General features: G+C 38.3%; 1 protein-coding gene across 1 annotated transcript in view; it reads right to left on the bottom strand.

The window, feature by feature from the left end:
* The window catches only part of SPG11 (SPG11 vesicle trafficking associated, spatacsin), an 84,927-nt gene that overhangs the window by 31,054 nt on the left and 27,192 nt on the right, over positions 1-26,681 (bottom strand). The window contains exons 9-27 of the mRNA XM_059181403.1: positions 26,374-26,529; positions 25,778-25,953; positions 23,619-23,795; positions 22,709-22,780; positions 22,291-22,418; positions 21,793-21,968; positions 20,877-21,090; positions 16,796-16,999; positions 15,203-15,309; positions 12,623-12,768; positions 11,457-11,618; positions 9,388-9,454; positions 6,314-6,479; positions 4,828-5,033; positions 4,461-4,569; positions 3,138-3,297; positions 2,490-2,762; positions 1,670-1,870; positions 730-837 (exon numbers count right to left, since the gene is read on the bottom strand). Coding sequence (XP_059037386.1) covers positions 730-837; positions 1,670-1,870; positions 2,490-2,762; positions 3,138-3,297; positions 4,461-4,569; positions 4,828-5,033; positions 6,314-6,479; positions 9,388-9,454; positions 11,457-11,618; positions 12,623-12,768; positions 15,203-15,309; positions 16,796-16,999; positions 20,877-21,090; positions 21,793-21,968; positions 22,291-22,418; positions 22,709-22,780; positions 23,619-23,795; positions 25,778-25,953; positions 26,374-26,529 — 3,008 coding nt within the window. The remainder of the gene's footprint in view (positions 1-729; positions 838-1,669; positions 1,871-2,489; positions 2,763-3,137; positions 3,298-4,460; positions 4,570-4,827; positions 5,034-6,313; positions 6,480-9,387; positions 9,455-11,456; positions 11,619-12,622; positions 12,769-15,202; positions 15,310-16,795; positions 17,000-20,876; positions 21,091-21,792; positions 21,969-22,290; positions 22,419-22,708; positions 22,781-23,618; positions 23,796-25,777; positions 25,954-26,373; positions 26,530-26,681) is intronic.

Below are 26,681 nucleotides of genomic sequence, written 5' to 3' on the forward strand. Positions count from 1 at the left end.
TATTGAGAGCAAAAGCCTAAACTGGGGTTCCACTGTGATATGTTTGTTAGGTAGAACCAGCATATAGTTTTGTCTCATTTATCATAGAGCTCTTGTAGGGTAGAGAAAACACAAAAGTGCTAAAACCCGAAGCAGAACTAAGGCATATTTCTTTTGCTTCCTTACAACTTCCCCTTTTCTTCCACAGGGTTAATTAGTTCCACATGATAAATAAGGCCTGAAATAAGCATTGAATAGGTCTGAAATTGTCTGAAATTGACCACACAGTTCAGCATCATTTCGGAGTGGGACCATAAAGATGGTTGATGAAAAAAGCCATTATTGTCAATCACCATAAATAAAGAAGTATTAAACATCCTTCACACTCAATACTGAGTTATCTTAGAGTGGCAAAATGTGGCCTATGAGGAACCACCACATTCCTCTTGAGCATCCACTGCAGGTCCTGGTAATCCCTTTCCCACTGAGCTTGGCTGCAGTTCAGGACACTGATCAGAATCAGCACTTCAGATGAAACTTCTCTGTCATGTCTGGCAACTGAGGTGCTCTAGGCAAAGCCACTGTAACTCCTGCCCTCCCTCCCCACCTCTGGAACAGTACAAATGAGTTAGTTTCAATTATGCCACCTCCCAGCTGCTTGCCTGCTGTCACAACCTGAATACTAGCAGGTAACAGGCCACACTAACCAATTTCAGATTGGTGACAAAGAGCAGTAGGGTTCCAACTTACAGTTTCAAAGCTCTTTTGGAACTCCAGAAGTTTAGCTTCGGCTTCCTTATAATTCTTGAAAAACATACACAGTTCATACATCTCCATCATCAACAGTAGTGGGGAATCCTTTGAGGAAGAGTTAGAATGAAATTACAAAATCGTGAAGTTGATCGATAGTGTTTTCTCAATGAATAATGTCAATGTAAGAGAAGGTTAAAGTAAAAACACAAGTACTACTAATAACAGTTACATCGAATTAAGTCATATAGTAAAAAGAAAGGAGGTTAAGTTTTTATTACTTTTACCTTTTAGAAAAAAGATATTTAGGCCAGGCACACCTACACAACAGTCTATTTTCTATTCTATACGTGGTCCACAGCACGTGAGCTGGAGACATTCCACTAGATGGTGCTACATATACTCCTGGAAAATGGGCTCTACTGAGCTGCCAACCTACTGCTGCCTGTGGTATTTCTATCTCTTTGGGGGAAGCTTTTCTGTCAGAAGACAGGAGTTTTGGAGTGAGAAACTATCTGAACTAGAAACACAGTACTTTACTCTAAAATGAGGATACTACCACTTCATAACACCCTCAAATAATATAAAGTTCTTTGAAAAGAATCGGTAGTTCTGTTATCACTCTATGCTGTTGGATTTAAAAAAAAAATCAAGGGATGCCTGGGTGGCTCAGTTGGTTAAGTCACTGCTTTCGGCTCAGGTCATGATCCCAGAGTCCTGGGACTGAGTCCCACATTGGGTTCCTTGTTTGGCAGGGAGCCTGCTTCTCTCTCTGCCTCTGCCTGCCATTCTGCCTGCTTGTGTGCTCTCTTTCTCTCTCTCTGACAAATAAATAAATAAAATCTTAAATCAAGAGATTAAAAACTATTGAAAAAACCAATGGGGATATTCTGAAGCAACCCTTTTAAACACAGGAACGAAATGAAGTGACTATAACTACCTTAAAGAAAAGTTGAAAACCTCTGATGAGAGTTTTGCTCTTCTGCCTTGTTAGTAATGTTCTCCAGATGACCGAGAGGTCTTGAAGGTCCCATATGTGCTCTTCCATTGAGCCATGAATGTGTTCTGTTGCTTCAGCAGCAACAGTGTCCTCCACAGATGTGACGATCCAAACACAGAGACAAGGAATAGTACTGGCATCCTGCCGCAGGATAAAAACTTTTCAAAAAAAAACAACAACAATTGCATCTGGATCACCTGACAGAGGGAGCTGGGGGCTCCCAGCAATGCTACAATCATGGATGGATGTTTCCTGTTCTGAACAAGTCACCTCAATACACTGGTTAACCTAGCTTGAAAGCTTCCAAACATGGAATAAACTCTAATGAACAACCAAGGCACTACTATAAACTGTTCTGCAGAGTGTAATCTATCCAAAGATCAAGAGAACAAATGGGTATATCCACAAGTTGTGGAAGTACTAAGTATAAGAAAACAAGACTGCCTTCCACAGCATCGGTCAGGGACTGTCTAGAATATCCCACTTCGCTGCTCAGGAGGCAGGGTCTTTTCTCTAGGACTTCCAACTAGGAACCAAAGCTCAGACCACTTTGGTTACTGAATATTAAGGTAGAAGGAAGTGTAATGGATGGCCTGGTGCCCAAGCTGGAAAAGCACAAAAGTGACAGTGACCTTGAAAACACACACTGGAGCCTTCCTATCATCATCACCCCATTTCCTCTCTGATGATTAGTCTTCCCGGTCCCTTTCCACCTTTTCTATTCTCTCTGGGTTCTTAATTTTGGCTTCTCATACCCTACCTGGAGACAGGAGGCCAGGACACTAAGGATAGGGGCCCATTGTTTCACTGCTTCAGCGAGGAGCCAGCACCAGGAGTCTGGTTCCTCTGAGCACTGGAGCAGAACCTCAAATAAATCAGTCATCTCTTCTTTGTTTCTCTGGAGTTCCTGGGGGACCCTGTTGCAGACTGGATCACTGTCCATTTTGGAGTTAGACACTGAGGTCAAGTTCTCAAAAGCCAGTCTTAAATGGTCTTGAAGGACAGGACTGAAATACTGAAGGAGAGATTTCACCTAGAAAACATATTAGATATTTAAAAAGACCAATTTCATCTGGAGCCAAAAAATGTTAAAGAAAAGCAGAGGCAAAATTGTCCTTTCTCACTCTGAACCGTGTGCGTGGGAAGTGACCATATCATTTTACAAAGTTATTTGCTGCTTTGGGGTGAACTTCCATATTTAATCTGGAGTTGCAAAAACTCTTCCCTCAGCTCTTTAGTATGAATGACTAATCCTCTGTCTGATGCCAACCCACTGAACTCTTAATAAAAACAGTAATATCACATAAAACAAAAGCCTAGATATACACAATGGAAAGAACACTTTGTGTCCTCTGAGAAGCCTTCCAATTTTCTCTTCTTGAATAGTTGGCAACACACTGTGGCTTACCTCCTCTGGGTGATAGTTATGGAGCTGGCTATGGATAATGAACTGTAACCAGTCGTTTGCTTCGGCACATTCTCTGAGGTAAGATGTGCTCAGTTTCACATTGTGAAGCCTGCAGAACTGTACTGCTAATGCCCACTGGCTGCTAGATTCACTAGATAACCTGTAATTGGAAGTTGGGGCAGTAGAGGGAAAAAAAAGATTGTTAAAATACAGCTTTAATTTAAATGGAAAATAAGAAAAAATTAAACAAATTTAACTGCAGTATATTTTCTAAAAAATCTTTCAAAAATACCATGTGTTTGTTAAGCTGCTCTGGAAAATAAAGGAAATAAGAGGGCTCTTGCATCCATAATGCATAAAAGCTTTCTTAGCATACTGGGAGAATGCATTCCTTTAAGTATCTGTCCACAGAGAGGTTATATTAGCTATATACCATCTTTAGGAGAATTGAGTAAATAGTCACTCAAGAAATTCTGAGTGTTTAATTGTTTTGCATGACTCACTTTAGAGTATCAGAGCCCTGACAGATGCTTGGGCTTCCTCAGGGAGGGGGGAGTACTTGTTTCTGTTCATAGCCAGAGACTGTTGAGAACAGAGTCACCAAGAGCCAGTACAAGAAAATGGTGCATTCCCAGGGTCTGGGGTGACTAGGTCACCGCGGGTGGCACAGCACGGATGAAAGATGTTATCAATGTTTAAGTAGAGGGGGTTTTCTGGACAGATGGTCACCTCAACTTTCATTATCAACTAACATATGTAAGTAAGAGAAAATTAAAGACCTCACTTAGAATCAAATTTGTGAGATCCATCCCCCATCTTCTTCTCTCTCTCTTTTTTCTTTTTTATAGAAAGAGCAAGGGAGGGGTAGAGAGAGAGAATCTTAAGCAGGCTCCATTCCCAGCACAGAGCCAATTCAGGGTTCAATCTCACGACCCTGAGATCATGATCCAGGCCAAAAGCAAGAGTTGGAGGCTTAACCGACAGAGCCACACAGGTGCCCCCATCCCACGTCTTCTAAATGATTTCAACATATAACAAGACTTCTCTGACCAGCTGGGCAGTGAAGAAGACAGAGCTCTTCTCCATCTTTTGGAAACTCTTTTTCTAAAAAGTGAATAATTATCTGCACCCTTCTTCTACTGATGGCAAGAAGCATTTAAAACTCAACTCTCTGTTTATCAAGTGTCTGCTATATGCTGGCTGAGTAAGAAGCCCTGAAGGGATTGGTGAAAACACCTGAGTTGCTGGAAGAAAGACTACACAAATACAGTTTGGAAGAATAAAGCTTGTTGGAAAAGAGAATGAGGCTGCAATTCTACAAACCTCTTTATTTCCTGCTGCTGGATGCTGTTCCATATCCCTTCTTCTAAGAGAATAAGCAATTCCTCTATGGTGGCCTTTTCACCCACAGCCAGTTTAGATAGTTTTTCAGCTGTAAGAAATACGAACAATAAAAAATAGTCAAGAGAAAAGGTCAGGAACTCTTCTGTTTCAAGAGTGTGGCCCAGGGCCATTTTAGAACCTGATTAAAGGGTCTAAGAAAGTGAGATAAAGTGCAAACATTCTGCAGAGAAAGGAGGAAACAGGAAGATAATTATTTCCTCCCCAACCACTCACAATCTGATGCTTTAGACCTATTCAACCCTTCTCCTCTAAACGAAACAAACCCCAGATGGAAAAGGCACTGTACCTAGAGACTCTCTGATATAGCTGGACCGAGCATCTTCGTTTCTACACTTGCAGCTCAGAATTATATTGGCCACTTTCATATCAACTCTGAGCTTGAGACTGTCAAGGCCAAGTAGTTCTAAGAAACAAACACAGGCAGCTCCTACTGAAGGTACGTAGAAGGAGGAGAGCCCTAAAACATAGGCTTCATTACCTACTTGCTGGATCCTAAAAAAGACAGGAATTAAAATAACATCAGAGAACTGTTTCTCACCAGGAAAAGCAGAAGGAATTACACAGTGATACATGGAGTGTCAGACACCCGTGATTTTTAGTTTCCTCCCCCCTCCCATTTTGGGCCCCTGCACACATCATTTAGGTTCCTGGTAGTTTTTGTTTGTTTGTTTGTTTTTTAAGATTTTATTCATTTATTTTACTGAGAGAGAGATCACAAGTAGGGAGAGAGGCAGGCGGGGGGCGGGGGGAGCAGGCTCCCTGCAGAGAACGTGATATGGGGCTCGATCCCAGGACCCTGAGATCATGACCTGAACTGAAGGCAAAGGCTTAACCTACTGAGCCACCCAGGCACCCTGGTTCCTGGTAGTTTTTGGTTGTCTCCATTGCCCCCCCATTGTCTTATATTTAACCTCATAAAACACCCGCTCATAAGCCAAATTATTCTTGCTTCAATTTCATCCAGGGAACACGGAACAGAATTATAGAAAGACTGCCAACTTGTGATCCTATCAATTATGAGTATATATGCAAACCACCAAGCAAATTAAAGTTTGACATCACATATGTAGTTTAATATGCATAGACATATTTCAAGGAACGATGCATAAGAAACTAACCATGTTTATTTACTATGCAGAATGAAGAAAGGAGACTCAGGGACTTTTTATCTTTCATTTTTTTCACCCTTCTGAATTACTTGAATATTTTATCACTAAAGTGCACTACTTTGTTAACTATGAAACAAGCCAGTAAATAAAGTAAATCTAGATTTAGCTGACTATATCTAATACTCCTCCCAATTCTGTGCTTTATAAAAGTGAATTATAAAAAATAAAGATCTTAAATACAGAATTCACATCTTGTTTTTTTTTTTTTTTTTTTTTTTATTTTTTATAAACATATATTTTTTATATACATATATTATACAATTCCCTCTTAAGAGTAATTGCTAATATTTGGCAAGTTCCTGGGTCTTTTTTTTTTTTAACAGAATTATAAAAGATACAAATAGTATCTTTAAATATTACCTTTTAAAAAAATTTTATTTATTATTTATATAAGAGCAACAGACAGAGATAGTGAGAGAAAGGACGAGCAGGGAGGAGAGGGAGAAGAAGGCTCCCTGACCAGCAAGGAGCCTGACACGGGGCTTGATTTCAGGACCCTGGGATCATGACCTGAGCTGAAGGCAGACACTTAACTGACTGAGCCACCCAGGCACCCCAGATATGTCTTTTATTTAGAGTACAAATTATGTTTTAAATACTCACAGCTGCTTGGGAGTCTTGCTCTTGGTTAATTCCTGGACCAGAAAAGTACCAAATGCAAATGATGGTCGTCCATGTTGTAAATAATATGCAAAATTCAGACGTTCCACTATAGCATATTTATTAACCAGGTCAGGGCTAGAAAAATGTGGGAGATGACTCACTGCATCTAGGGGAAAAGTGAGGCAATATTACTCCTCTGCACCTCACCATGATTAATTTCAAATCTGCACATGGAAAATTTAACTCTGCAATGGTGAAAGAAAACCAGTTGCAGGACACTTGAGCAGCTCAGCTAATTCAGTGTCTGACTCTTGATTTTGACTCAGGTCATGATCTCCAGTCATGAGATCAAGCCCTGTGTTGGACTCCATGCTCAGCAGGGAGTCTGGCTGAGATTCATTCTCTTCCTCGCCCTCTCCCCTCCCCCAGCTTGCACATGCATTCTCTAATAATTAAATAAACAAATCTAAAGGGAAAAAATGGTTGCTATAGTCATTTTGTACCACTGTGCATTACTCTGAACCACCAAAATATAACAGTTCACTTTAATGTGTACAAGTAGCCCGTTTGATTTTAAAAATTTATTTATTTCAGAGAGAGAGAGAGAGAGAGCATAATGTGTGGGGGGAAGGGCAGAGGGAGAGGGAGAGAGAATCTCAAGCAGAATCCTCACTGAGTGGGGAGCCCAACACAGGGCTCAAGCCCACAATCCTGAGATCACGACCTGAGCTGAAATCAAGAGTCAGATGCTTAACTGACTAAGCCCAGAAGCTGCATAAAAACTTATAAATTATGCTTTTTCCTCATTCAACTTGTTATTTTATATGTCTTAATTCTGTATTTGATGATCCTTTAAGTCACAATGGCAGTCATCCTTCAGCTATAACATCTCTGCTAAGGATCTGCAAAAGGAGCTTTTTAATTTATTCATGGAGCTCATTACACAATGAAATCCCTTCTCAATATTTTTATGAGTCCTCTATAGACCAAGGCCAACTCCCTCTACCTTTCTCTGATACACAGTATAAGAACATCCTTTTCTCCCTATTAATGTCTTCCTCAATTTCCTTTTGTTATCATTAGCTATACTTTCTGATGTTGTATTCAGAGAACCTTATTACCTACATGATGATATCACCTTTCTCAAGCCAGCAGAGTAGTTCAGTTTAAAGTTCCTCTGTGCCCTTGAAAATGGCAGAGAAAACATTTTTTCCTCTCTTTAGAGAAATCTGAAGTTAGAAGATATTCTGGATGTGATCAGTTAGTATGAAAGAACTCCTCCTGCCAACACTTAATCTTTAATTGTTTCTTAATCACTCACTACCTATAAAAAAAATGAAGTAACATTTTGAACTGTTAAGGAACAAGTTCTGAAAAATAGTGCATCTGCTTTTACTTTCAAAGTTCAAAGCTTATTTCTAAAAAAAGTTTTATCTTCCAAGGACTTTTTACATTGTGACTTGGCTCTTAAAAAAAAAAAAAAAAAAAAAAAAAAACCTTGAAGAGTTGAGGTGTCAGTCAACTTAAAACTTCCTGCTATTACTTAAAAGTACACCCCCTTTGAGATTAAAAAACTGTCACATGCCTATATTCTTTGTAAGATCACAGTGACTCTAGTAACTTGTTATTACATATAAAACTGTTAGTTCATTCATTAAATATTTGCTGAGTACATGAAAAGTATATAGGATTGCCTGGCTCCAAATGAGCTAATGTGAGTTTTTAACTCAAATAAGACTCCGATTTTTAAGAAGTTGGAGGCTAGTATGGAAAGCATATATAAGAGAAAATTCTACCCAAAGGGAAATTTTTCTCTAGCCTGTCAGAGAAGCCAAGTCACTTTGCAGTCACCTTACATCTCTTTTCAATGGTTAAGACCATATGAAAAAATAAGTAAATATTCTAATTAAAGACAATTCACCAATTTTATAAATGCATATTATGTTTTCATAATTGTTTCATTTACTTTGTGCTTTATTTCCTCAAATATGTTTTAAACTTCTAAATACCAGGCAGGGAAAACATCTTCAACTTCCTCTCTGTTCCCCAAGTGTACCTGGTACAGTGCTCATTTCCCAGAAGGGGGTCAGGACTCTGGCTAACTGTTAGAGCTGGAAAAGTGTTAAAACAGGCCAGGGGATTCAGTCTACACTCTAATAGTAACTTCACAGAGATTCATTATAAAGAGTATTATCACTTGAAAATGCAATACATAGTACTACTTTATCCAGCCCTCAACAAATATTTATTGAACATCTACTATAGGCTGGCACTGCACTGGGCCCTGGGAACTGGGTAAATTAAATCTTTTGAGATTTGAACTTATAAAACTCACAAATTAGAAAATCCATTTTTATGCATGCCAGTAAATATTTACAGGGTATCCATGACATATGAAGTGTTCATTTGAAGCCTACTTCCGAATAACTTCAGCATAGGCACCACAGGCACCATGATATTAAAGGCTAACTCTAAATTTAAAAGTAAAAAGATATAGAAAAAGTTGAGCTTAAGACTGGCATTAAAAAAAAGAAAAATCAGAGAAATGCTTATGGCCTAAAGAGAACAGCAGTGTTTACGCATCTGGGGCTCACCATACACCAGGAACTCAAGAGCTTTTTAAATGCCTTGTCTCCTTTCATTCTCAGGTAATACGTGAGGTGGGCACTATTCTTAACCTCATTTTACAGGAAACTGAAGACAGGTTAAACCACTTACCCAAAGTCATACAGCTATTAGATGGCCGAGCTAGGATTTGTCTAATGCCTACACCTCCACTCTTAACCTTTGTTAATACTATACTGCAAACCAACAGGGATTTGGGAAAAGCGAGAAATTAAAGCAGACAGGTACATCTTATGTTTCCCAGCAAGAACAGCGTTAGTGACACACTACTTTTAACTCACATTTTCAATTCGGTCTCTTAGAAAATGTTTTTCATTGGAATGCACCTTCATTTTTGAAATGGAAAGCAGTGAAAAAAAAAACTGGATTGGTTTTACAAAACTTAACTTCTATGGTCAACACTGCTGAAATACTTACTTCTAAAGCCCTCGGTGCCTAGAATGACTTACCTCCTATAGCCAGCGTGTTGGCACACTGCCAGCCAAACAATCTGCTAGGGTCAAAGGGCAACAGTGACTGAAAAAGCAGAAAAGTCAGAGTTAAAAGTTAATTGACTCTAAAGTAATTAAATAAAATTATAAGAAAAGACTTCACAAGTAATCTGCTTCCCTTCTCCAAACTCATCTTTCTGGACATAAATTCTTTGAATGCAGCTTCAAAAAACAAAAAACAAAAAACAAAACAAAAAAACCCCTGAGTGCATGAGACACTTTCCTATTTTTAATAAAAACAGAACCAGCTATGTTTCTTTTAAAGACTTCGCACTTCAAACTATGTCTGGAAAGTGTACTCTCTTGGTTGAAGCAGCGTCGATGATAATGTAAAATGGAATTCTGAAATGCTTTTGGAATCCAAACCCAAGAGAAATAAGAGGCTAGACAATGTTACCATGTAAACAGGACAAGGTGAGCTAAGAGTGGTCTGGAAAGGGAACAGGGAGACAAGCAGATCAAAGATTAGAGGAATGTGATGAACAAATCACCACCAACAATGAAGAAAAAAGCACGGGCTAAGGTTAAGCAAGTCAGAAAAGGTTTGGAAGCAGGGAAACGTGCCTGTTTGAAATTTGTCTAGGCCAAAGATGTAGCAAAGACGATAAGCAGATGGTAGGAAAGATAAAGGAGAAAATTAAAAAAACCTTTAAGTCATGATTTGGGTGGTTAATGAAAGAGCAGCTTTGATGTAAAATTATGGGAGAATTTATGAACTAGGAAGGATGACTTTTTGTAATGTAACAGGACTAAAACTGCATTGGTCAACTTGAAAACAGAACCAAGAACAACCTGAAACCACTTATGTTTTAGGCTGATTGAATCCACTTTAGGTAGTGAAACTGTTTTATATGTTTTTATATAATCCAGTTGTATCTAGTTTATAGTGGTGCTACTGGTCTGCAATGAGATAAGAAGCTTGCAATAAATTTAAATGCTTCCTGCTTCCAGAGTGTCTTGCTACATCACACACACACACACACACACACACACACAGTCTGCTTAACTGAAAAGTGTACTTAATGACACAGATTTATAGACTAGTGCAAGATCCTAATGTCCTCACATACCAGCAACAAGCAGTTCATGGACTGGCAGCCATCCAGGGACATTTTTGAGTAGGGCTACTCTATAAATTAAGGACTGCTTACATTAGAGAGATTTTGTACCTTTAGAGATTATAGAACTTATGTTGAATTAAGGATACTGTGGGAATATGTGCACCCAGAGGAAAGAAGCAAAAGCCCTCTGAAGAAAAAAATGAACAAAAGAATGTGTTCATCATGGAGGATCTGAATAGGTTTCAGGGAATCTGAACTCCTCTGAAATAGAAGCAAAATTATACACATATGTGCTATTTTTCTGGGAAGAAACTCCTAACTCGCTTACATTCTTAAAGAGATCTCTGTTCTAAAAGAAGCTAAGGAGTACTGATTTAAATAAACAAATAGCCCCATTCACTGAGAAGAGAGAGAGAATTTATCAGCAGTAGAAGGAAGTGTAAGACAGGCATGCTGGCCAACTGTCCGTGTGCTCTCAGATCCATTCCCGCCTTTCTCTCCTTCTGCAGAGAACTGCGTTTCCCAATCTCATCTGCCCTTTGGCTACCAGACAGGTTTAGCCAAGAGAGACAACATGGGAGATTAAAGGTGGGAAGAGGGGAGAAACCAGAGTATTTTCCTCCTTCTTTGTTTTCGGGGCTATCTTCTCCAGGTTCCAGGCCCACCCTGTACATTTGTTTCCAGCTCCCATTTAGGCAGCCTGACTGTGAGTTTAGTTCTCAGAGAGAGCCAGGTCCAGCTTCTGGGTTCTGATGATACTATTTTCTTGCACCGTTCTTGCAGCTTTAGGGGTGTTGGTGGCCTCCCTGTCAGTTTTTGACTTGTCTCACCATCGCATGCTTGGATTCCCCATCCTGCTATGACTGTGTAAGTAACTATCTATGTTAAATGTCGTCCACGTGAGAGACCCAGAGTGGATTTCGGTTTTCCTAGCTGAACCCTGACTGATATTCCTAAATACTGTACCTGAATAAGGTGGTAAAGTGTAATATCAGGTGGCAGAACATTAGAGGCGGTGTACTGTGGGAAGAGAGCAGTTTTTAGCTTGGGGTAAGGAGTTAATGCCATCTTCAGTAACTGGGGATCTACTTTCTTCAAACAGGTCTCATTTTCATCATTCTGAACAACCTAAATAGAAAGACAGATCACATGATACAGTGTAAAGTTCTTCTCTTCTCCAAATTTGTCTTTTCTTCACAAGAGTGAAACAAGATTAGCTTGAAAAACTACATGGTAGTGAAAAAGACATTGGTCAAGGAGTTAGAAGCCAATAGTTTTAGTTCAGTTTCTAAGTAAAACTAGCTGGTGACCTTGGGCCAGATATTTAACAGCAGGCCTCAGTTTCCTCATCTACAAAATTAGGAAGTTCAACTAAATAGTGGTTTTCAAACTACATGTGAAAACATTGTTTGAAAAAAGTCTCTGTTACTAAAATATTTAAATAGCAAGTAAATGTTCTTAAAGGAAAAAAACTACTAGACTAGATGACTCCTACGTAGGTCCTTCTCCGCCAGGTCTCAAGTTATTCTATGACTAATTTCTTATAAGTGATTAAAAAGAGAGGTAGAGATAACCACATGAATTAAAATATACTGCAATAATCTGGAAGAGGTGGTATTATATTAAGCTATTATCAGTAAGAAGCTTTTAGAGATTAGATATGAAACTGCATTCTTCAGTTCCCTGTAATGAGGTGTTCTGTGTACTTTCAAAAAAGCAGAAATGGGCAAGTTTCCACTGGGTCCCTCAGAAGAATTCATACGGATAGCTAAAAAATGTGATTTCCTTTTTGCCTGAGAGTACAAATAGTACAGAATAATTCCCAAGCCACACATCTATTGTATAGTTACTCCCAGGAGCAATCAGATCCAGATTCTATCCTGAAAACAAACCTGAAGTTTACAAAACAAACGGGAAAAAAAAATCTCTAGACAGCAGATTAGTTCCCTTCCAACTTAAGAGAATATAATGCAAAATTTTAAACATCCTTGTTTTATGCTCTTTAATAAAATGAAATATTTATGTAAGTGGTTGCATTTGAATATCAAAGGAGTCTCAAAGAGCCATAGATATTTCCACTAAACTTAAAATCAGTCTTACTTTACCATAATTGGTCAAAGTGCTATCCATACCTGGCTGACCCCCCCAGGGGCATACATTGTGGTAGCAAGGGCCAGGAGAGTATGTCCTTCCAATAGCATACTGCTTACACTGGCCTGGTTGCTGGGAATCAGTATCTGAGCATTTGCAAGGCTAGCATGGAAGATCAGTTTGGGATCTGAAAAACAAGAGAGTAGGTTTTTCTCCTTAAGAGAAAGAATTACATAGTTCTGAGGAAAAAGATGTTTAACTCTATCTAAGAGGGACTTTCCTTTTTTTTTTTTTTTAAAAGATTTTATTTTTATTTGTCAGAGAGACAGAGGAAGAGAGAGCGAGCACAGGCAGACAGAACGGCAGGCAGAGACAGAGGGAGAAGCAGGCTCCCTGCTGAGCAAGGAGCCCGATGTGGGACTCCATCCCAGGATGCTGGGATCATGACCTGAGCCCAAGGCAGCTGCTTAACCAACTGAGCCACCCAGGCATCCCTAAGAGGGACTTTCTAAGATGAAAAACAACAGGAAAACATCATAAAGGGTGGGGGGAGAGGTTTGTTGACATAAAAACTTCTATTCAGACAATTGAGACAAGTGTTGAAACAGACACAGAAGAAAACTGACAGGTAGTAATGAACTAGAAGGTAAATTTTAACAACAAATTAACAGCAAACGAGAGCCTAAGGATTAATGTCTTCAGCAAAGAGCTCATACAAATCAGTGCCCAAAATACTGACTCTAACAGAAAAGTAGACAAATCACCATTTTCAAAGGAGGAAATATAAACATTTGACACATAAAAATATGTAGTTCATCAGCAACAGAGAAATGCAAAATAAAATAATATTTAGATGCTGTATATTCCTTATTGCAATGATTTTTTAAAAATTAACATCCTCAAGGACACAACTGGTCAGGGTGCATAGAAGCTGGGACTTAAAATGCTCTAATTCTCCTGAAAAGCAATCTGGCCTTATAGCAAGAACTTTCAAAATGTGTATAACCTTTGATCCAGTAATTTCATACCCAGGAATCTCTCTGTACTATGGAAATAATCTGAAACAAAGACAAAAATTCTTTGTTTAAATATATACAAGACTATTTCTCATGATAAAAAAAACAGAACAGTCTCAGTGTCAAACAAATGAGAGAACATTAGTTAACAGTACATCCACATGATGAAATATTATGCAGACATAAAATAGTCTCTAAGAACACAGGAAAATTCTTGTAATTACTATATGAAAAAAGCAATATATAAATACATAGAGTATCCGCAGTACTTAGAGACTGTCACAGTGTGGGAGCTTAACAAATATTTGTTGGATGAATGAAATATAATGTAGACCAGGCTAAAAAAAAGTATAGAGAAAAATACCCAGAACAAAATACATTAAAATATATCAGGAGTTGCATGTGGATGATTAATCTACCTCGGCTAGCTGCCTGTGGAGTTTTATCTTTTAGATAGTTGTTCATGGCTTCCAACTTTTCTTTACAATGAACATGTGTTATTTTATAATCAGCATAAAAAAAAAAACAAAAACAAAAGAACCCAATCCACATTACGAAAAAATTCTTTTTCTGGGGAAAAAAACAGGAATTCTGTAAAAGATTGGCTGTTGATATTTCTTGCGGGTGTAGTGGCTCTGCCCACCCCTTTTCTGGAGAGAATCTCTGGTATAATACCAGTTAATCCCTCAAGCGGGCGTGTCACAGGTCTTTTCTGATCCTAACTGGAGCAAAACTCTCCTTCAGGAGCTTTACTACGGAGGACACAACAATCCCACATACACGGTGGATTTTTTTTTTCTTCCATATGGAGTTACTTACTAAAGGATTCAGGGCACCTCGCATACTGACCATTTTTTCACAAAAAAAGGGTGTCTGTCTACCAGAAAGCAGGAATTCAGCCTGTGATAAACTGGTAAGATGAGAGATGTGCAAAGACAACAGAGCATGAGACTGAGGGGGAGGGGTACACACACACAAACACGCCCTCTGGGCTTTTCTTGGCTGGTGAGAGGGGAACATTCTTGCTCTTCTGCTTCTTTTTTTTTTTTTTTTAAGATTTTATTTATTTATATGACAGACAGAGATCACAAGTAGGCAAAGAGACAGTCAGAGAGAGAGGAGGAAGCAGGCTCCCCACGGAGCAGAGAGCCCGATGCAGGACTCGATTCCAGGACTCTGAGATCGTGACCTGAGACAAAGGCAGAGACTTTAACCCACTGAGCCACCCAGGCACCCCAGTCTTCTGCTTCTTAAATAAAACTTTAGCCTAGGTTATATGGTCAGATATTTGTCTACAGCCAAGTGATTTATTTAGACCTCACAAATTAAATGCCATTCAAAAGACCTGTTATTTAGAAAAAAAAATTAAAAATTAAAAAAAAAGATTGATTTATTTAAAAAAAAAAGAGAAAGAGAGCATGAGTGAGAGGGGCAGAGGAAGAGGAAGTGAGAATCTCAAGCAGGCTCAGTGCTGAGCACAGAGCCTAATGGGGGGCTTAACCTCTAGTCCCTGAGCCAAAACCAAGAGTCCGACGCTTAACTGACTGTGCCACCCAGGTGACCCTAGCCAAAGAAATTTTTGTATTATAATACAGTACACTATACCTGTTAAATTACTGGAAACTTGTCGACATTGAACTAAAAATTCAAACCAAGGGTAAGCTTCATGTAATTCTTTTTTTTCCAAAAAGGGACAATTTGAAGGACTAAGTCTGTATATAAAACAAAAAAACAAATTCTGGTTAACATACAGGGTAAGACAATTATAACCATGTTTGCTCAGATGATAATGAGCATTAAAAAAGGAACTTTGGAATTAAAAGTAAATACAACATTATATACTCCTTGTGTTGTGCTTTATATATTCCTTATGATCTGGAAATAGAGAAAAATTTAGAGGCAGATAATTTTATTTATAATGTATTTACTTCCACGATGAAATTTTACCAACCTTGTAAGATTAACAGATACCTTGTCCTTTCAGATACTTTATATTTTATCGTATTTTCTAAAATTTATTTGAGAGAGAGAGAGAGAGGGCAGGAGTGAGGGGAGCAGCAGACTCCTCACTGAGCAGAGAGCCTGATTTGGGGCTGGATCCCAGGACCCTGAGATCACGACCTGAGGCAAAGGCAGACGCTTAACTGACTGAGCCACCCAGGCAACCTCCCTATTGTATTTTGTTTATAAACATCAAAAACGCTTAAGCATTTTCAAACTTCAGAGGTTTTTGAGAAGTTTAACACACTGCAGAGAAGCAGGACTGAGGAATTCGGTCTCAAAATACATCCTCTGAATATATGACTTTTACACCTTCTCTTGCCAGTAGCTTTGGAGAAAAAAATTTCTGTGTCTAAGTAAGCCTCAATGGTATGAACCAGAAAAACATCGTCTGTTGGAATTCCTAGTCTTCAATACACAAAATAAAAATAAAAATGTTCTCATTAGCACATTAACTGTGGGCTCTGGAATCAAACCTAAGTAGAATTAAATCTGGCTGTGCTATTTCTAGAACTGTGCATCTCAAGGAAGGCACATAGTCTCTCTCAACACTAGTTCCCTCACCTGTGGAATGGAGATGGGAGTAACCACCTCATAGGACTTTTGTGAATATTAGAGGAATTAATGCACATAAAGCACTTAGCCTAGTGCCAAGATCACCATATACTCATATATTAGAGACTACAATTTGTACTACTAGCCCAACAGTAATTCACAGGGGCCACATATGACTTCTGCAGGTTGATCTTGGCAGATATGTACTGATGTATATTCATCTATCTAAATATAAACTGTAGAGCATATCTAACACACCTTGTAGTGGTTATGTACTCAAAGTCGTTTAATATTCATTTGTCTAAAAATGAAGGTATCAAAGAACTCCAAGTGAACGTTCAGAATTTTCCTCAAACTTCTATAGCATTTCTTTCCATTTGTTCTCTCTAGTTATTTAAAAGGTTAACAGAGATGATATAGGATTAACATCATCAAAAATCACATGATAAGCATTTAATTGAACGCAGCATTGAACTAATGTACCAAGTGCTGCAGCTGGCCGGGGCAAGGGGGGATCTACAGCAAAACACCAGCATTCTTCAAGTGAGTGTATAGTCTTTTCCTAAAAGTCACATTCAGAAGTAGTATGTAAAGAAGAAACATGAAGACCTGCTCAAAGACGAGTCAGTTCTCAGTACTCACTTGTAACAGTCCAGATACACATAGAGAAGATACTGCAGACCGTGTTCCAAACAATAGAGAATGAAGTGAGAATGGAAATCCCAGCCTTCTTGGGCTCTGTAGTTCTGAACGGGGACAGCGTCTTGCATCACACCCCCAATGCGGGTCAGTCTTAGCAGCAAGAGTTCAAAGTCTTCTAGTTCAGATTCAAGAAAAATCCCATTCCTGTTGGAATTCAGAGATGGCAAATTACAGAGCTGCCAGATGCAGAGCCCACCAAACCACTTCCACTGCTGAAGTCTCAACTACTTAAAAATCAGGATTTACAAACTAAGACTGCCAAGTCTCACTCTGTAATGATGCTCTGACTATATTTTGCTAGTTTCTGATGAATGATTGTGCGCCATTTTCACATTTAAAGGCAGTACTAACAATCTAGGGTTATCTTAAATATTTCAAAAACCTGATTTATTTCCATTTCTTTGTGGTTTTAACTGGAACTGTATGATCCACTGTGGCAACGGTGGTTAGCTCTTGAAGCTAGAGGCTTTAACCACTGAGAATTTCCAATGAATTTAACAAAATCATTTTAAAAAACTAAAGCAGATATTGCTTCTCGGCCTTTTGGCTAAGATCAAGTGTAAAAAAACTAAAGCAGAATAATTTAACTAGACCAACTATTAAACAAAAATAGAAATTTGCATTTAAATACCAATTTTTACAAATTTACTGTTAGGTGTATATACCAGACGAAGGAGTACAGAACATACAGAATGTGGCATTTAAAGAAACACTATGTAACCATCACCTAGATAACAGAATATTTACCTGGAAGCCCTTAGAGTATTCCTCCCCCGCTACACGAACTTTGCTACCCCCCAAGGTAAACACTATCCTAACTTTGTAATAACCATTCCCTATTTTTTTTTTTAAAGATTTTTTATTTTATTAATTTGACAGAGAGAAATCACAAGTAGACGGAGAGGCAGCCAGAGAGAGAGAGAGATAGGGAAGCAGGCTCCCTGCCAAGCAGAGAGCCCGATGCGGGACCTGATCCCAGGACCCTGAGATCATGACCTGAGCCGAAGGCAGCGGCTTAATCCACTGAGCCACCCAGGCGCCCCCCATTCCCTACTTTTATTCATAGTTTTATCACTCATATATGTAACCCCAAATAACATATGGTTGGGTTTTGCCTACTTTAAACTTTATATATAAATGGTATATTCTAAATATATTGTTCTTAGTTTTATTTCTTCAACATTGTGTGATTTATCCATGTTGATACCTCTACCAGTGTGTTCCCTTTTATTGTTTATAATATTCCACTGAATGATTACACTACATTTCATTTGTCTACTATCTTTGATGGGCACTGCAGGTGCTCCTCAATTTTTGGTAAACCAAATTTACATTTTCACGACTCCAGGTGAGGAAGAGCATCTTTTCATGTATTTATTGACCATTTGTGTTTCCTCTTTTGTGAAATGCATATGTGCCATGATATCTTTCCCCTCCAGATCCAAGCTCTACTCTTCTGCTCTCTATCCCCTTCTGTCCCCTGGACAGAAGACTCCAGTGTCCTCAGGCTTCCATTTTGGTTCAGCCTATGGGAAACCACCGTCAGATGTTAAGATTCAGAAAAAAGAGAGAGGATGGGGATACCTTGGCTCCCTCCTTGCTGGCTGACTGCAGGTTGGCTGACACTCTCCTCTAGAGGACACAACTCCTACCGGGCAACTCTCCAGGTCTCAGTAACTATTCTCTTTCTTTACCCCTCTAGGCATTTAGAAAGCATACCCTATTCCCAGAGCCAATAAGATATTCTTCTACATCTTCTAAAAGATTTATAGTTTTACATTTGTCATTTAGGTTTTGAAATCTACTTGGAATTGATTGTATTCAAGATAGACGGCAGAAAGTCCAATTTAATTCCCCCACCATGGCAATCTAGTTATCCCAGCCCCCTTTGTCGAAAAGACTGTTCTTTGCTCACTGTGCAGTGCCACCTTTGTCATATAAAAAGTGAACAAACATACATCAAGTGAACATGGAGTGAACATACAAGTTTGTTTCTATGCTCGCTATTCTGTTCTACGGTCTGTCTATGCCTGAACTAATACTTATTGCTATAGCTTTAGAATAAGCTTTTATAACTGGTATGGCAAGTCCTTTTTCAGAACTATTCTTGACTCTGCATTTTCATATAAATACTTTCAATCAGCTTGTTAAAATCCACAAGGAAACCTGCTGGAAATTTTACTGAAATTGTATTATATCTAAAGATCAACTTGGAAAGAGTCAATGGGAGGCCTGTCTTGCTCCAAATCTAAAGAGAATGTTTGTGATGTTTCGCCATTAAGCATGTTAGCTAGGAGATTTTTTAGATACCCCTTTCAAATTAAGGAAATGTGTCTACTCTTAGTTTGCTAATATGTAGCTTTTATTATAAATTGATGCTGAGTTTTATCAAATGCTTTTCTGTACCTATCAGGGATTTTTTCCCTTTGTTACATAATTCATTAATGTCATAACTCATGTTAAGTCATACATATACTAGCTTTTAATTTTTAAAAAATTTTTTTTTAAGGGACGCCTGGGTGGCTCAGTTGGTTAAGCAGCTGCCTTCGGCTCAGGTCATGATCCCAGCGTCCTGGGATCGAGTCCCACATCGGGCTCCTTGCTCCGCAGGGAGCCTGCTTCACCCTCTGACTCTGCCTTCCACTCTGTCTGCCTGTGCTCGCTCTCACTCTCTCTTACAAATAAATAAATAAAATCTTTAAAAAAAAAAAAAAATTTTTTTTTAAAAGATTTTATTTATTCATTTGATACAGAGAGAGATCACAAGTAGGCAGAGAGGCAGGCAGAGAGAGAGGAAGGGAAGCAGGCTCTCCGCTGAGCAGAGAGCCTGACGCGGGGCTTGATCCCAGGACTCTGGGATCATGACCCGAGCCGAAGGCAGAGGCCCCAACCCACTGAGCCACCCAGGCGCCCCTATACTAGCTTTTTAAGCAATCAAATACTAAGCTATATATTTGACAAGTATGCAATTTATACGCAATTTTACTTCTGGTAAACAAGAAGAGGACTAAGTGCAATGGACAGAACAGTGAATAGAAAGTCAGTGGTAAAAGAACTTAAGTCTGTAAGTAACTGGCTTAGACAAAGCTCCTCCCTACATCTCCCTCTCCCATCTTCAAGCTGGGTAGAACAATACAGCTATGCTTCCCCAGTAAGTATAAATATATAATAAAATAAACACATGAGGAATAACTTTATGAAACTTAAAAATTAACATATATGTTATTATCTCCTTGTATTATTTTTTTGCTTTGGAAGACAGATTAGGTTTAGCCATATGAGATTTGCTGATAAGCATTTTTGACCCACAAAAATGTCAAGTTCACACGGTTCAATTTAGCAGAATTATTTTTAGCAATGAATTAAAATTGTGAAGTCTCTCCTCATCACTTCAAGAGCTACTTCCCCTCACCAATTCCTGAACTGAGCAGTTCTCTTTGGTTCAAACCCCATGCAGCATACAGGTACAGGGACAGCTGGAAGAAGAGAGGCAGACATTACTAGACACTAAGGTATCCTCATCTTAGCTCTTGCCACTTGGTCCTTGTCGCACACTAACAGCTGACCTTTTCTACACCAAAGCATATATATATATTTTTTTTAAGATTTCATTTATTAATTTATTTGTCAGAGAGAGAGAGAGAGCGAGCACAAGCAGCAGGAGCTGCCAGCAAAGGGAGAAGCAGGCTTCCTGCTGAGAAAGGAGCCCCATCATGGGGCTCGATCCCAGGGCCCTGGGATCATGACCTGAGCCAAAGGCAGACACAGAACTGACTAAGCCACCCAAGCACCCCACCAAAGCACATTTAATGATTTAGGGAAAACCTTCATCTACAGTTTGAGAGCCTATTCACTATCACATGATATTAAATGCCTGTGATTTTAAAACCTCAATAGATAATAGCCTTACAGTTCTGAATACTATGAAATGACACTGCATTGGATTTATGCCATTTCAGAGCAAAAATTACACCATTATTTATATTGCCCTTTCTTGTATTCATCCCCACAGTGACAATACCTGGCCAGCTGATCTAAAATTTCATTCCTCATGTAACTGCTGCAGCAAGTATGCCGATCGATAACATCAACAGTCAGAAGGGGCCATCTGTTCTTCTCTAGCAAAGCACAACTGTTCTGAGTCTGAAATTCTCCAATCCACAAGATAACGCTTGACCAGTCATGGCGAGCCGTGAGATAGCTCCAGAGGGCTTCGGGAGAATATGATTTGTATTCTGCATTAAGAATAAAATATTTTAAAAAAAAGAATATTAAAAAAATATATTTTAAAATAGCAATGAATTATGATTATTGACATGAAACTCAACACTAATTAACTGAACAAATATTTATATAACATATGAATTATTCAGGCCCTCTGCTTCTTTTACTATTTTCCTTTTTAGTGCTCAATTCATAATCAATACTTCAGTGGAAAGAAGAGCTAAATGATGTTCTCTTTATTACAGTGGTTAAATGAAACTTGAAAATCAGTGTATTTCAGTTATCATTTCAGGTCTCTTCTTCCCTTTCTTTTCCTTAATATAAATAAAAACCTTGGCTGTAAGAGTAAACATGAATTTAACCTTCTATGAATTACCACTGTTTGTTCCCCAGAGCCCTGGTGTGATATAGATCCTTGGTTTACCCAAGAAACATGAAGACTCTTTGGAGAAACAAAGATGTCACTTTGAGGCTGGGAAGAGAATTCTTAGCCTTGAAATCGCAATTCACTGAACCATATGGCTTTTCTTTTCCAGTATCACATTATAAATCCCCTACAAAAATCTTTAGATAAGAAAGAGGTCTTAATGCAATGACTTGCATTTTAAAGCAACTATGTTTCCTCCATAGGTTTGATGGAGACTCATGAAACTATTCAAATACCAATTTAATCCTCGTTGAGTATGTTCGATTTTAGCTTCTTTTGCACTTGCCTTCTGGACTTATCCTGGGGAGAAGGATGGATTCTTGGGTTAGTTGATTCCACCACTGAGCCCAATTTAATACAACTTTATGGTCCTGTTTGTTACATTTATCTTTAGGATCATATTTCAGGAGTGAGTCCAAAACAGATTTATGCTTGAAAAAATCCTGTTCCTTTATCCAATACCTACAACAGTGATATAAATGTTTTTAATTTTGGAGGGAAAAGCATCATTCCTTTTTATCTGTTCACGAACTTCTACTCTTAGCGAACACATAACTCAATACTCTCATTTTTGTATATGTTATCTTAAAAATATATACGTGATTATACACAAATGGAAAGACAGGAAATTCCTGAGTCCTCTCTGGATGATACAAGTTTTATCTTCATAGATAATGTAAGTTCAGCTCCACATTAAAAAAAATCTGTGCTCACTAACAATTATAAGCTAAACACGGTCTACAGTATTTTTTCCATATTATTAACAGTGGGCTAATGAGACTACCTGGCAAAGGACTGGATCTGTACATTTTCTTGGAATTGTCCTGAATAAAACTTCTCAACTTGATGCACGAAGTCTATAGTTCTTTTTTCATTTTCAGAAATATAATTTTTTTCTTTTAAAATTTCAACCTTGAATAAAAAATAATTAACCAGTGACCTCACAAAAGTCAAGCACAATTGCAAAACAAATGTCATGAGATTAAATGCCATTTAAGAATTGTATTTTGAAATTGTTGGGGTATACGTAAATTCACACAAATCATCTTTTACCACAAATGCAAAACAATCATTAAAAGTTACAAAGGAGTTCTCATACTTTATCTCTTACTAGATAGTAGTTGAATATTAAAATAATTCATTTTGGAGTTTCACCAAGGTTTACTAGAAGATGTAAACTACATAGCCTCACCTTTACCTACCAGAAAGTCCCGTATATTTGTATCAGTTGTATAGAAGCATATCTTGAGCAACTGGTCTTTTACATCAAAGCCCTATAGTAAACAGAGAAAATTTTGAAAACCTTCACATTTTGTAACAGGGTTATTTTAAACATAAATAAAAGCTGGATAAAGAAGTACTCTATTACTGACATGTATCCTATTAGAATTCTACAGCTCTTCTGCTCTTGTGAACATTCATTCTCTGTATTTATCATACATATATACTGCCGATCCCTAAAGTCCTTATCCATTTTGCCAGAACAAAGCCAGCACAGAAAAATTTAAAGTGATGCTAGGCTACCGTATGACTAAAACTACAGGGATCTGCTATAATGCTTCACCTGAAAGCAAAAGTCAATGCAAATCACAACCCTCACACAGTTTCACTCCTCTGTGCCTCTAGAAAGTTACCATGGGCAAGACCCCAACCATGCAGACTAGAGCCAGGTCCTCAGCTTAGTTCCAGGAGGGCTACCTCTGGCCTTCCCCTTCTCAAATGAAGTAAAACCACAGGACACAAAGCAGAGGTATAAGACCTTAGAAAGTTCAAATGGAGATGTAAGGGGTCACACGAACAACAGAATGTCCCCTGTAAAATGAGGTCCTGGGCATACTCTGACACGTGAAGCATGGTTTCCTTCAACCAAAGTGCCAAGTGTAACAGAGACAAATGATGGAACTCCCAATAAAAAAAAAATCTCTTCAAAAAAGTTCTCAGTACTGAAGAACATTTCTATTATTACTTCCCATACAAGCTATATAAATTTCTTAGTTTGTAACATAACTATGAATAAAAATCAATTTTTCTATCAACCAGAAATTATATTAAATGTAGAGATCTTTTCTTACATTAGACTTTAAGATCAGATAAACAGATTGTGCAACTCACCATGTTCTTCAAAAGCTCAGAGGCTTCCTTTATATTGTTCCTTTTCAAATTGTCAAAGACCAAATTTAGGCCTATTCTAATCAGCTCCTCAAGTCTTTGAGCAGAATGATTGTTAATCCTGAAGAAAGTCTGTGCCTCTGGTATTTTGTTGTCTAAAACAGCACTGGCAATAACTTCCTAGGCAAAGGAGGAAAATATTTGCCTTTTAAGTTCCTTTTCATTTCCTTATTATGATGATAACATGGGACTTACATATTTATTGAGCACCTAATAGACTGTAATTGAAAATCTGCTGCTAGATTTGGGGCTTTGCACAGGGGAGATGAAGCTGACCAAAACACAGACCCTGCTTTTAGACTAGTGGAAAATGTACAAATAAAGTATTGAGTATAGTTCTGTATGATACAGGCAATGATACAGGTTTCCCAAGGTGCTAGACAGGAAGACCCAGAAGAGGCGCATCTAAATAAAAGGAGTAACAAAAAAGAAAAGGCTTCCTAGTCGAGAAGACTAGTAGGTGAAGTTTAAAAGGCAAATATTAAATATGTAAGTGTTCCAAAAAGAGAGACTATGGGGGTGCCTGGATGGCTCAGCCAGTTGAGCATCGGCCTTTGGCTCAGGTTATTATCTTAGGGTCCTGGGCTCCCTGCTCTGTGGGGAGTCTGGTCCTCTTCCCCTACACTTCTCCCTTGATTGTACTCACACGGGCATTCACTCTCAAATAAATAAAATCTTAAAAAAAGAGGGACTATGTACAAAGACATAAAGGCAAGAAACAGTATCAGTCTTTAGGAACCTCTAAATTACTCAATTTAACTAGAGAAAAAGCTGGACAGAGTAGCAGATCAGACCTAAAAGAAAAGGAGAGGTTCCATCATGCAGGGCATTATACATGGAAGATGGATTTTAACCTAAAACTTGTGTGGAGACACTGAAGGATCTTAAAAGCAAAAGGTGATACAATCATATATATATTTTAGGAAGAATATTCAGGCAGCAATGTGGAGAATGGACTCAAAGGGATTCAAGCTCAAGACAGTAAGGCATTAGGAGGTTATACACTAGTAAGAAGAAATAAAGACCTATACTTAAGACCTATACTCAAGACAGAACAGAAAAGGGGCATTTTGAACCTGGGGCTTTTGAGGGGCATAAATCCCATGAGGCCATGTGTAAAACTGTATGTATGTGTACATGAACACATTCCCAAGCATGTTTTTGGAGACCGAGTCCACAGCTTTCATCAAAGCAGACTACGACACCTCCCCAAAACTAAAAATCCTTTATTTTGAGTAAAAATGACCAGAGGATCATGGACGGCACCTTGAAGCACAAAAGGGAAAACAGGAAGTGAAACCTGCAAAGGAGACTGGAAAAGAGAAGCCAAAAAAAACAGAGGGAAAATCAAGTAAATTTTTTGGCTTGAGAATGAGAGATACAGAAAACGTAGTCATACCAGGTACTTCCCCATTCTCCCACCTCAAGACCAGTGGTTCTGAGAACCTGCCAGTAGGACAATCTTATCCCTTTCACTCCCGACTGAGTCTTATTATCTGGGTTAAGCTATTTTGTTTTTGGTCTCTGTCTTTCTAAAGCCAATACTCTCCATGTGGGTGGAGGGATTCTTCTAGGCCCCAGTCACAAAGAGGGCAACAAGGTTTGGCTGTACTGATTTCTATTATAAAAAGAAAAGTAAGCAGGTGAGCACAGAAAATTCAACTGGCAAGACATCTTAATCTGAGGCATCTAGAATCTGAGAACTCAAATTGAGTATTCTTCTAAGACATAATGGCATAAAATCAAAGTTTCCTAAGATCAAGCCATCAGCAGCTATTTATCCACAGGTCAGGCAGAATGCGTAAGTCCAAAGTGCCAGGCCCCAACCACTGAGGAAGTGTTAAGAGTGTACCACCTCACACGGGTTTGGGAGTGGGTGCCTGTCATCAATCTAAGTGGGCAGACCTGGCATTAAGAGGGAACCTGTGTTCTAAATAAATGAAGGTATAGACATAAATCTGAAGGCATGTCCAGAGGTCCCCAAATCAGTAAAACCTAAACCCTTGCCAAAGATTCTGAATCACAAATCTAAGATTCTAAATTCTGTTTTCTCATATCCTCTAATCTGGCAAATAGAAGAAGTGAAAATTGCTCATATTTACCTCAATGCTGAGTTTCTCCCACATACTGCTCTCTCTTACTTTGGGAATATTTTCATTTACGTCATAATCATCTACTGTATCTATTGTCTTCCAAGGAAACTTTATCATGAAGGTTCGAAGTTCATTAATGTAGCTGGTAAAAATGTTCACTCCTTTTTGTAGATGTTCATCTAGTTCTATGGAAAATACCAATTTGCCAATTTCAAATTTACGAAAATTTATGTATGTATACATACACATGGAGAGCAAGAACAAGAGAGAAGAAATAACCCATATGCTGTTAGGATTATAAAGAATTCCAGAAAATGCCAAGATCTAAACTCAGTATTTTCAAATTTCAGACAAAAAAATTTGAGCTTTTTCCTATTTACAAGTAGCTCTGTATTTTAATATACCCCTTTTCGCAATGATTAATCCTTTCTGTCAACTTTTCCAGTCCTAGAACCTATGTAACTCACTCAATTCTACACTTACTTTTCTCAGCTTTAGTAATCAGAGCTCTACTAGCTCATGCTTTCTCATGCACCAGGACCACTTGTGTCTCTGTCCTGACACAGGAATAGGGCACTTATACCTCTCTTTGGTACTATTCTTACCTTCATTGTAAACAAAAAGCTCCTTTATTTGTTTGTTAAGAAAAGACAGTGTAAGATTAAGCAACTGTTCTGAAAAGTGTTTGCTTTGGGTTTCAGAATCACTTTCTCTAATTGCTGAGCAAAGTAAATCCAATGCTGGTATCAGTTTTTCCACATCTGAGAAAGAATCAAAGAAATTAACATGAACATCAGTATACTCCTAAAAAAAATATCCAAAAATACCATGGTTAGGAAAACAATTTTTTTTTGTTTTCTTTTTTTCTTTCTTTGTTTTTTTTTTTTTTTAAAGAACAAAACCAGTCTATTTC

This window comes from Mustela lutreola, chromosome 7, assembly GCF_030435805.1.
Source record: "Mustela lutreola isolate mMusLut2 chromosome 7, mMusLut2.pri, whole genome shotgun sequence".
Taxonomy (NCBI): domain Eukaryota; kingdom Metazoa; phylum Chordata; class Mammalia; order Carnivora; family Mustelidae; genus Mustela; species Mustela lutreola.